Source organism: Bactrocera latifrons, unplaced genomic scaffold (assembly GCF_001853355.1).
Source record: "Bactrocera latifrons isolate USDA-ARS-PBARC rearing strain unplaced genomic scaffold, ASM185335v1 scaffold_157, whole genome shotgun sequence".
In the NCBI taxonomy this organism is placed as follows: Eukaryota; Metazoa; Arthropoda; class Insecta; order Diptera; family Tephritidae; genus Bactrocera; species Bactrocera latifrons.
Window position 1 is genome coordinate 616724 of NW_017535041.1, and position 13217 is coordinate 629940.

Sequence of the window (13217 nt, forward strand, 5' to 3'; positions counted from 1 at the left end):
AGATAACAAACAAAACATAACAGAAATTATAGAAAATAGTAAATAAAATTACACATCCGATATTGGTGAGAACTAGAACTCGTTTTTCACACCAACTACTTAAAAGAATACGAAATCAACAAACATGAAATTCTACGCTGTTGCTGTTTTACTGGTCTTCGTTGCCGTCGCTGCTGCGCAAGAGGTAAGCGATTACTGCTGAATTTATAAAAATTGCTTTGCATCCCTTCTGACGCCATATCATAAATACTTCAATTATTCAGGGCTTTGGCAAGTCGGCTGAGGAGCAGAAACATAAGGTACATGCTTTAGGCACTGARTGCTTAAAGGAAACCGGTGCTTCCGAAGTGGCGATTTGCGCTCTCYTCAGAGGCGACGACAGCCAAGTCGATGGCAAAGTCAAATGCTACGCTAGAATGGTAAGATCAATGAGGAGAACGTACAGAACATTTTGGCCAAATTGATCGGTGAGGAGAAAGCTAAGACTATTCAAGCTAAGTACAATGGTTTGAAGGGTACCAACGATTGTGACACCGCCTTCCAATTGCGCCAATGTTATATAGCTGGACACACTGGCTTCGATTTTTAAACACGGTCAAGAAGAGTAGCTATAAGATGAAAATATTAAAATTGATATTCTTAAGGCACCTCTTTATATTGCAAATAAAATTCACTTACTGTTCATGTGTTTTAAAAGTAAACTTTGAGTTYATTTTCTAAGTCAAAATAGGTTAATGAATCGGCTTAAGGGGCTATATATAGTTAGAAGGCTGAAAAAAACGAATTTTCAGAATTTTTTCCCAAGGAAACTCTTAAATTCCATTCATCGATCCATTTTTGTATGCATATTATGGTATGTGGTAACCACTATTACAGAACTGGATCCTCTGATATTAAAAATCCAAACAGATTTCGTTAAAGTAAGGTTAATTATAGTAAATATAGTATAGTAAAATCGTAAGAATAAGCCAAATACAGTTTTTTGACAAAATTACGATTTTCAAATCAATTAAAAATCGAATTTTGATAAAGCTTTTGAAAATTTACGAAAAACATATTGCTTGAAATATATTTKCATTAAAAAAATATCTAAATTTTGCTAGCAATCAGTAAATTTTATACCTAAAACATTCCTCTGTAAATGCATTAATATCCACATTACCGCACATCTGTCACTTTTTAAGCTAAGGAACATTATTTTTAGGCCACAATACGGCAGAGCTGTGAGTGTATTCAATTTCTCTCAACTCCTTTTCAGTAAACCAACACACATTTTGAAAAGTATATCATTAAACATCTTAAAGGAAATAAATTGCGCTTGAAATGTAGCATTTTGTTAGAACTGCCACCTTTTCGGTGAATATTTTTCAGGTTGATTAATGATGTTGACAATTTTCGCCACTGATTTACATGTATACATAGATGTGTTTGCATAACTACCTTTAGTATATATAATTGAGCATGAAATGAAATTCACACACTTTGTCGGGGAATATGAATWGGTAATGATATAACAGTTTTGCTGAAACAAATTGAAATACAATAAAATTTCTAAAACTATAAAAAAATTATTTCATACTTAAGATTTTTTTTTTTTGTTTTTTTTTTTTTTTTTTTTTTTTGTTGAACTGACAAGCCACCGTTTTATCTAATTCGCATTCGCAATGCTGGTTGTCTGTTGAGTAATGACTTGCTATTTGTTCATTAATTTGACATTATGACATCATTAAGCTTTTTATATATAGAAAAATGAGAAAATTTGTTTACGATTTGGCTTTCTAGTTCAGTTAATTGTTWATTCATGCATTAGAGTGCGCAATTGGGCTTCAATTGTAATAGTTTGCSATTGTTGTAATTGAATTTTTTAACAAAATTAATAAAAGTGTAAAAAATCATTTTCATATTTATTGTTATTTATGCGATCGAATTGATCGTAACTCACTAAGTCTTTCCAAAACTTGATCTCAGCACCATCTTGTGGACTTACTTAGCTTAGAAATCACTCTTATATATGCAAAAGGTGACCATTTCTAGGTTTCCTACTTCAAAAAATATAGAAATTTCAAATTTAATGGAGAATGTTTATAATCATTCTAAAGACCATTCTTTGGCGTTTATTTTATCATGAATATCTCTTTCGCTGGCCGAGGCTACGTCTCGATGGTCCATCAATCCAATGAGTCAAATTTTCGATGACTCGTWCGAGCATTTCGACTGGTAACCTGAATCAAAGCGGGATTGTCCACATTCTGACTTTACAAATCCGCATGCCAACTCTTGAATCTCTTCGGATTGCTTTTCGTCCCAAATGCGGCATTTTTGCTTGGATATAGTCCCTTCGGTCGAATATTGCCCAATAATGAATTTTGGGTCTCAAGATGGTGATGGTTTTGCAAATAGGACGCTCAGTACGCCGATTAAGTTGACCATAAGTTGAGCGAAGCGCGAAAGCTACTGAAAAATGTACCTCTACTTGATTCACCGGTTATTATAAGACCCGGTGGAACTAGTTCTTGAGGCTGGCAAAACTTTCGTGTGTGATGGTATTTAGAATTTCAACACTTTATATAGACCCTGATTAGTTAGATAACAAATATTATATTTGTAGATATTTGTAGATAATAACGATTGCGAATGCTGAAGGACTACTGACAAAACATAACCACAGAACCCTACMAAACACAAAATTTTTATTAGTGAACTTTAGTACCTCCAGCTCTACCTGAACGGCTCAAAGCTATGAGCAACTACACCAAAGTTCTTACAACAAACAAAACTTTCGTCTSACTCGTTGACAAGCAAAAGCAGGAGCATGAAGAACGAGCGAGAAATAAAAAGCCAGCAAAACAAACTTATGTAGTTTTCATAGCCACCCCTAAATCAAAAACTTTGAAATTCAATTTCGTTGGCAAACCTTGCGGGCACACGTTGCGCACTTGCACGCTGCGATTGCATGCATGTGGTCAAGGTGTTGGCGRCCATGCGGGCTCAACTCCTTAAGGAACTTACTGACTTACGTATATTCTACGAAAACTTTGTGTGAAAGCCGAAAGCAGTAACTGCATGACAAATACAGGCGAGTTAGCGGTACGAACAAAGCGAACTTCCTGCAAGACGCGGCGGAGACTTTCTCGAAAGCATTCAAACGAGTTTTCAATTGCAGAAATTCTAATCAGCTGWCAGCGTAGGGTGTGCACAATTGAATAAAGAAAACGACTGACGCCAAGCGCAAAATGTTGGTGATTGTGTGGTGTGTAGGAGTCAGCATAGAGCACACAAGACTGCATGGCAGTCAGTCGTATTGACGCCATTGACACATGACCACAATGCCTTTAAAAAGGCGGTGCTGGGGGCGGATTTTTATAAACTGAAGTGCATGGATATAAATATAGAAATGTCACTTATTTGGTGGGCCTTACATGTGAGAAGACGTATGTGGCAATAAAAGATGTATGGTATATATTACTATATTTGTTAAGTTAGTTATTGCCAAGAATTTGATTACAAAGTACTTGCAAGAACGCGAAATACATTGRCAAATATCGAAAGGAAGTCCCAGTTGAAGCCTATCTATTTTCTATAAACACCCATGTACAWATATTTGCAAATAAATCTATAGGCGTCGTTTAAAAGGCGACAAGTCTTCTTTTCACTAATGACATTGTTTCTTTCCAATGCTGACACCTTTTAAGGTTTACAGCGCCACAATTGTTCTGTGGTGAGCTTAATATTTTGGAATGAGTAACTTACACACATTGATACACTATGAGCTGTTCCATCCTGGTTGAACGATTGACTCTRCATTTTACTATCAATAACTTATAAGATAAAAGCGAGCAATCGAAAAAAGCAGCCAGAACTGATCGTCYTCCATCARGACAACGCTAGACCACACAGATCTTTGATGACTCGGAAAAACCTTGCAGAGCTTGGCTGGGAAGTCTTGATGCATCCACCATATAGCCCTGACCTTGCACTGTCGGATTACCATGTATTTCGATCAATGCAAAACTCCCTTAATGGAGTAAAATTGGCTTCAATAGAAGCCTGTGAAAATTACTTGTCGCAGTTTTTCGCCGCGAAACTGATGGAAAAATGTCTCTAGCGGAAAAATAGCAAAAAGTGGTCGACCAAAATGGTACACATAATTAAAGCTCATTATAAATATAAAAAATAAGTTGAATAAGTTGGTTAGAAATACGAAAAGACCTTTTAGACTACCCAATATTTCAGTTGAAATTTGTCTTTGATAGCATATTAAGACTGATCCTTAAGATGGAGTTCACCCCTTGGTTCACTAAAGGTATACCTGCGCATCATTAAAAAACTCCCATATAGTTATATCTATAATCCAAATAATTAAATTCGAAAAGCCGGAACAGTTAACAAAATCAAGCTTCTAAATACTATTACACAGTAATATATTTAATATTATTAAACTTACGGCTGTTGAAACTACTAAACTAGATAAACAATAATTCTGTATTATTTAACTAACGGGAAACAAGCCCACTATTTTGGAGGAAATATCAATAACTTCAAGATACTTCGAAACATGAAAAAATTGATTTCATAAGAATTTCTGTTTAAAGAAAAATCAAGGTCTCACGAACAACTAAGGCTATGCGTAGTATGTGGTGTTTGTCTTAGATAAATTTACCAACTTAATTGTAGGCAATGTTTTCCTTTCAAGGCAAAGACAACGACTTTAAGATGTTTAGAAACATGCAAAATAGCTTTCCGAAGAGTATTGCTTTGGTTAAAAGATTTAATCTCTGTAACAACTATGCCTGTGCGGAGGGTCAGGTATGTGTCTTAGATAAGTTCATTGGATTCAAATTCTAATTTAGGGCAATGTTTTTCGTTACATGTATGAATTTTAGGACAACGTTTGCTGGTAATACACATACTGGTATTTACATTTTTTTCTATTTATTTTATTTAAAAAATCTATAGTCAATAATATCCATTTCTGTTGATACACCCATATTATTCATGCATATGACCACAACCAGACCTAAATATGTTTTTACATACTGACATCCCAGCCTTATCACGCCACTTTTCTTCTAGCTGTCTTCCTATTGTCTTATTCACTTACATTACCAAGTTATTTTAGGTATTCCTATATTCATAAATACACCAACAGCATAAAATATGCAAATCGGCAGACACTCACCGCAAGCAACGTAAAAAAGCGTTCTTCGCTTGAAAAAATACTATTATATTGTACAACAATAACAACAACATGTTCGACTCACATGCTTCCGATTTGCATTTTAGGGCAGCAGCTATTAAATWATGTTTTCGCCTCTAGCGTACAAACAGATTTGCACCTGCAAATCTCCTGAAAGCGAGRTAAACACACACAAAAGCGGAATAAGAATAAATAAAAAGGATATTAAAGGATTGTTATTTTCATATTTGGCAGCAAAGCGAATCTCAGCGTTGTAARGCGGCAAGCATGCACGCACAAACACATGCGTTTTAGTGTGTGTGCGTGTGTGTTGGTTGTCTAGAAAATGCAAATAATAAAAAATCAATTCAATTGCATTTATTTGTGATAAATAGCGGATAGCCGTGAAAGCAGCGCCGCCTAGTCGCGGGACTGCCCAGCYGCCCAGCATTCTTCCGTTACTCATTGTTTTTGTTTTTGGTATAGAACACACACTATTATCTTTATATTTTGCGCATAGTTTGCCAAAATATTTATGCATTCGTATGAATATTTTGCTCTGCGCTTTGGCAGTATTGATGGTTAAGAAGGTACACATACATATGTACATATATATATATACTCACACCCAAAGAAATATTTTGATTTCATATGAAATTTGCGTATATTTTACATAAATTTATGTTTATTGAATTTTCAAATTTACTGTAACGCAAAATCCATATCCCAAAGTAAGTACGAAGCCAAGCCAAAACAAAAGCAACAACAGCTAAGGCTTAGCTCTTCATACCACTGAAAAATGTTGGTTTATGTGTATTTATAAATACATATGTATATACTCCCTGACATAAGATTTCTCCACCTGTATGTAAAACACTTTGCTCAGTGCGTTTCGAACTTACAACTACACATTTGGAAATAAGCTTCAGCAGCATTTACACTCATAGTTATCTCGAGGTTTTGAACATATAACTAAAACGAAAAAATATCGTATAATGTGATAAAAATAAATGAGCATCTTAACTTATCTTTTAAATGGTGGTCCACTTTCCAACAAAATTGGCTTAACTAAATGCTACAGAAACATCCCATAATATTTTCGTTTTAAAAATAACAATATAAGTTTTCTTAGACATTGTTCTRCTTGGCTGTTTAGGATCTTCATTGGTATTCTTCCCTTTTTGATACAAAAATTTTAAAATATTGCGAATTCCGTATTATTTTCACTAATTTTTGCACAGTTGTAACCGTTTTTTGAACTTCCCCGAATATGATTTTTTTTTTTTTTTTGGTTGAATGAAGCTTAAAATCACACCTTTCCAACGCTATTTGGTATGACACAATGTAATTGGTAGTACTGGAGATATACGACTGCAATAACTTCTCTTGACAAAATACGAAAAGTCTTTTTCGACTACCGAATATAATAGAACATTCGGAAAATTTTTGATTTCAGTATATTAAAAAAGAAACGAATTTCTTGTCTAAATGTGAAAGCAGTTTTCCATTGCTTTACTTTGAGGCATTACGTGAGTTTTGAATTTTCAAAAATAATTTTTTTTTTTAATATTACAATATGTCTAGAATATTTTCTTAAAGTTATAAAACAATCGCAATAAAAGTGTAGGATATAGAACCTTTGTGGAAGCAGTTCAGCAGGCTAGTCCGGTTGGCTACCTCAACTTTTGGTCATGTTTTTTCGAAACATCGTTTTCAAAGTCGCTGGTCACGATTTTTTAGAAATTAGTGCTGCGGTCTTATTAAAATTTTCACAGTTCTTCCAAATAGGATGACATCGTGATAGATCAAATGATTTTTTTTTTCGTTTACTACTAATTTTTCAAGGTAATTTGCGATAAAAGTTAGATCTGAACATTATGATATATGTATGCTTGCAACTTTGCCAAAAAATCATTGTTTTCCAAATGCTTTGATTAACCACAACTAATATTCTTCTACTAACCAATGAAATTTGATTTTTTTATTAAATGAACCCTTCGTTCCTGGTTAGCACAGCCCCGTGGGATACGTTTTTTCTTTATTAAAAATTTCSGAAAATATTTTGTAAATTTTGATCAATAAAAGTTCTACTGTATACGCCGTTGTGTTCGCTATTTCATATTTATAATAGTATTGCTCGTAATTATTATCATTAAAAATCATTAAAAATTAATTATTAAAAGAATTATTATTTAAGAATAATTTTTAAAAATTTTTATATGGTCTTTGAAATACCCGTACATATCATAAGCAATTTCGATACTTCGGGTATCACTTTCCCACATTACATACCTTCTGTTTCTGTCAGTATTACTATAAGTCAACCAAAATTTAAAAAACTTGCTAACAACATTTTTGATGAGTGTAAATGATAGTGTCTTCAAACTCAACACTCAAAACTGTGTAGACTCTTTGAGCAAATATAATAGTTAACTGTTTGTAGCTACGCTCTCTCTTTTACTCGCTCACCACTACATTAAATGTGCATTCTCTGCTCTCTCCTACGCAAGCATAATATTGCTAGTTGCAAACTTCTGCCGCTTGTGTCTGAAATGGCGCTGCTATTCACCGTCGACTGCTCAGTTAATGGTAAGCATACGCTCAGCAGTTTGTAGAGTTCGGTTTCACTCAAAATGCGGGGAACATTAGTGAGTGGTATTGGTGGAAAATACACATACTCTAGTTAATATTTTTGTTGACAATATCATTTATCATTTTAATWCGATTAAAAGGATGTTGACGATGGATTGCGTATTTAAATTTAATTTAATAAATGGATTTACATTTAAGAGTGGATATAACAAAAAAAAAATTTTAAGTATTATATAATAAATTCCAATATTTTTTGGAGTAAAAATGGTCTTCTGGAAAAATATGTGCTAGTGTCATGAAAAAATATGGCTAAGACAAAAACAAAGTTGAGAACTTCTTTATGAAAAATATTTGATTAGTTTAGCGAGAATTTTTCTTTAAAAAAATCCTGAATTTATTATCTCATCTACTGACCTCTTTTGTATATCTTTCTTCATTGTATCCAATTTAAGAAATATTTTGAAAACATTTTCACTTTAAACATAAATTCTCCCCTAAATTTKAATCCAATCCACTCCTCTCAATGTGTATACACCAAATGTTCATTTTTTATATTTTTTCTGAGTTCAGGTATACTTTATTTTCGCCATTTCCTTTTTTTTTTTTTGCTGGTTCTTTCCTATAAACAAAACTCGTAAAGTTTTTGAATAAACTAAGCACAGGTCTGACGAGTAGTAGGCATATCGAACTAAAATGTCTTCAAAAAATCTTCGCCACTGAAATCTGAGTTTTTTGATAATTATAGAACATTTTTTTGTACTTTTAGTATTTTTTTATTTTCTAAAAAATTCGTTTAATATATACTTTTTTGTTTTTTTTTCTACATAATTTACACCACTTAATTTAAATAAAAAACGTTTAGTTCATAATTATTTTATAAAATATTATCCGCATTAATAGTGATGTGGCGGTACACGATGTGGTGGTCCATGATGTGAAGGTCCGTGATGCGGGGGTCCGTGATGTGGAGGTCCGTGATGAGGAGGTCCGTGATATGGAGGTCCATGGTGTGGTGGGCCATGATGTGGAGGTCCGAAGTGTGGCGGAACATGGTGTGGTGGGCCGAGGTGTGGTGGACAGTGTTGTGGTGGCACATGGTGTGGTGAGCCATGGTGATGATGTGGTGGTGGTGGTGGTGGCATTTTAAAGTTATTTACCGAACTTTACACAAACGTTTAAATATGTGCCAATAATAGAATGGATTATTGCGGAAACAATTGTCTTCACTAAACGGTACAAGTAAACTGTAGCTAAAATTCCATATACSTAGACTTATATGAATTTCTTATCAACACACATATTATGACTCGAGCGTACGGGTTTTTCCTAAMATTTTTTTGTTTTTCTGATACTGCAATATTTGAAGTGATAGATAATAATGTGTTGTAAACTGATTAATACTCTTAAAAATGTGTAGACAAATAGTAAAAACCGTTATCTTAAAAGCGAGTAAGTATATATAATAATTGTCAAYAATATTGAAAGGAAATAAATAAAATAAAAGTCGGTTAAGTTTGGTTATGAGTGGCCTTCGCCGCTGATAAGCAACTCTTATTTGACATATAGAATCAGCATGTCTGGCCGAAAAACTTGCAATCCGTGAATTATCTGAATAATTTTTTGTAATTTTTTCTAGTAGTAAATAAAATTAGGTATTTCTTTTACTAAAATAAGCAAGAGTCGTCACAAAATATTTCTCCTTCACCTTTGTTAGCAACGCAGGTATAATTTTTATATTATTATTGCTTAGATTTATGGCCGCGTTGAGTCGTCGAGGACCAGTTGACATGTTTGCGTGCCAAGYCAAATATCTATAATATATGTGCACACGCCCACACAAACACTCTGGTTGAAAAAAAACAACAAACACTCTAAACAGTGAAATTCAAGACCAAAAACCTCACTTAAATTCACACACTACAAACAAAAGTGAATACAAGCCACCGCCAACACACACAAACAAGTGCACATAATGGAATTTATTTGCTTTCAGCATTTACCTGAGATGCCGTGACTACTTTTTAGAGGCGTGCTTGCATTATTTACATTCGTATGTCGGCGCATACTTACATATATAATTTTGCGCCCAAAATTTATGCGAATTTTTCACTGTCGTGTGGAACTTTACTTTTGTTGGATTATCCGCATTTAATAGTCAAGTGATTTTCATGTGATTTGCTAGAGTGCCTCAAGTGTTTGGCGTTTGCTTTTTTACTGCGCATTACATACAAACAAAAGCATATATTTCGGTTTACTGTGTATGTTGCTTTTGTTGGCGCAATTAAGCTGTTACGATTGTTGCAAGAAATAATGCCAACCTGCCAACACTTAACACGCTGTTCGTGTGCTGTCACATATTTCAGGGCGCTATTACAATGGGAGTGCTGTATGTTTATTCAGAGAAATACCGCGTGATTTGTGGCATGAAAGAAATTTAGAAAAATAATAAAATATGAATTAAAATATATATAAAACTGAATTTTTGTACTTTTGCTGTACGATATTATTGAATTGCATTTTTAAGTTCGATAATATTGTAAATATCGATAACTAACAATAAGTATAGATACAATTGTTGTATACTCATGGATAAGTAGACAACATAATATAATTTTTAAATGTAATTGTATACACGAATTACTATCATTATCGATAACTATCATTAGTTTTTAGAATAATGACGATCAATAATTATAGCTATATATTTCCGATTAATAAAATTTATCGATAATTATCGATTTTTATTATAATATATTTTTTTAAATTACTCTTTAGTAAGTAGGCAACKGAAAATTCTCCGTTAATTAAATTTATCGATAAGTATCGAATTTTGTTAAGAAAAATTTTGATATTCCTCAAGTAAGAAATATGTTTTATACAAGTATGTGTACATTGATCTTGAAATAGAACTAGAGATTCAATAATTATCAGTAATTATAGTTGCAACTATTACGCACTTATTAATAACTACAAAAAAAAACTCACGACATCTAATTAAAAATTAATAAAATTTATCGATAGACATACAATTTTATGAAAAGAAATTTAGATAAGACTAAAGTTCACGCTATGTACCGTATTCAATGAATTTAGAAAATCTTATTTTCCGTATACATACATAAATTGGACTTGAACTAGTTTTCGATATTATTGTAAATATCGATAACCATCAGTAGTTGCAATAATGTTGTACTCATTCAAAAGTAAGCAAAAATAGTTCAGGCAATCGAATTGAAAATTTTCGGCTAATTAACTTTATCAATAATTCATAAAAGTTATCGATAAATATAAAATTGTATCAAAAGAAATTTATTATTTCTAAATTCTTATTTTTCGTATGAATTGGTCTTGRAATGTAATTATAAATTCGATAATATATCAAATATCGATTATCATCASTAGTTTGTTTGCAATGATTTTCAACTCATTCATAAGTAAAAAAAATAATTCAGGTGATCGATTTAAATAGTGTCGATTAATAAAAATTATCAAAAAAATTTAGCGAAAAATATTGATTTGCTTACTGAAAAATCGATAAAATTTATCGATAAATATCGAATTTAAATTAAAAAAAATTGATAAAAATTAAAACATAAGAAATATATCAGTTTTCATTGAAAACTTCTTTGAAATGCAATGCGCCAAAATGTATGCTCTTCAACTCTAACTCGTGTTATCTGATCATTTTTATCTCATACAAATGAAAAACTTAACTAGACACATTCTGGTATTTATTTTGGTAGTATGATTCTACAAATTATTGAAACACACTTTTTTTATTTTTTTATTTTATTTCTATTAACTAATAATAATGAGTAAACAAATTTTATAAAAATCCATATTTATTCGGARAACTGGTACAAAATAGTTGGAAAAACTATTTTTCTTTTCAAAAGGAAATCTTTTTTGTTTAAACTCACATAGTTTTATACACTTTAGGTATAGTAAAACGCACTTTAGTAATAGTAAAAAATATTTTATTTATGTATCTTGTATTATAAAAAGTATTTTTTATATAGTTTAACTAATTAACACATTTATCAAATATTAGGTTGTCAAAAAAGTCTTGCGGTATTTTTATTGAATTTTCAATTGTTCATAAAATTTTTTTTGATGACTCATGCCTAGCTCTTCACCGATGCTACGGCTGCTACTATGCCGGTCTCCTTCGACCAATTCAGCGATTTTATCGCAATTTTCGACGACAGGCCTTCCGGAGTTTAGCGCATCTTCGAACACCTCTACACCAGAATGAAAACGTTCAAACCATAGTTGTGCGGTGGAAATGGAAACTGTATCGGGTCCATAAACTGCACAAATTTTATTGGCGGCTTGAGATGAATTTTTGCCTTTATCGTAGTAGTACTGTAATATATGCCGAATTTTCTCTTTATTTTGCTGAATGTTTGCGACGCTATAACTCACGAACGACTTAAAAGAAACGACAATCAATCAAACACGTGTTTGCGTGTGAAACGTGTAGTCGCATGACCCGATGCGACGAATAAAACTAGAACTRCGCGCTCTCAGCGCCAACTAGCGAAAATACCGCAAGACTTCTTTGACAATCTAATAAATCCGATGTCAACTACAGTATATTACAGCAAATGACTCGCGGACAGCAGCAAGGTGGCGGTGGTGGTCCACCGTGATGCGGCGGTCCGTGGTGGTGAGGTGGTCCATGGTGGTGCGGCGGTCCGTGGTGGTGAGGTGGTCCATGGTGGTGCGGTGGTCCATGGTGGTGCGGKGGTCCGTGGTGGTGAGGTGGTCCRTGGTGGTGCGGTGGTCCATGGTGGTGCGGTGGTCCGTGGTGGTGAGGTGGTCCATGGTGGTGCGGTGGTCCATGGTGGTGCGGTGGTCCGCAGTGATGATGTGGTCCATGATGATCATGTGGTGGCATTTTTGTAGAAAATAAAAAGTAAAGATTTCTATACTTGTTAAAACTAGAAACAGATGCTTAGCTCTTCACGCCAGCTATTGAACTAATTCGTAATACGCGCTCTCGACAAGTTTGACTGCATTATGAGAGTCTCCTTCAAACAAATGTTATCAATGTTATGTTTATGAGAGCTTAAACACATTTTTCGCACATTTCTTGTTGATATTGCTGTAGTTTATTATCAATCATTTATTGTTTATTTACTTTTATCAACATTATCTAATCTASTTAAAGTGAGTAACGTGCTTTAGAAAGGGTGGAATACAATTTCATTAGTTCGATTTGGARAGGTTAATTGACGCTGACATAACTAAAAGTATGAATAATCTAATAAATGTTGGTTTACCATTTGTTCTGTGACTAATCTCGTTGTGGAAGTGAGTAATCAACGTCGATTAAAGTGCGAAATTGCGGTAATTTTTACGAACTAGCACGAAACTGTTGAAACGRAAATTCTTTGTACGCGACTTAGTAACTATTGGTACATTGTTTGTATATTAGTAATGCAGG

At 33.3% G+C, this 13217-nt stretch overlaps 1 protein-coding gene and 1 pseudogene across 1 annotated transcript; one reads left to right on the top strand and one right to left on the bottom strand.

The window, feature by feature from the left end:
• Positions 1-124: 124 nt before the first annotated feature.
• Positions 125-589, top strand: LOC108966173 (annotated as a pseudogene).
• Positions 590-12157: 11568 nt separating this feature from the next.
• On the bottom strand, positions 12158-12770 carry LOC108966151 (histidine-rich glycoprotein-like). Its single transcript, XM_018928911.1, has one exon. The coding sequence runs from the start codon at positions 12666-12668 to the stop codon at positions 12357-12359; it is 312 nt and encodes a 103-aa protein (XP_018784456.1). The 5' UTR covers positions 12669-12770; the 3' UTR covers positions 12158-12356.
• Positions 12771-13217: the final 447 nt, after the last annotated feature.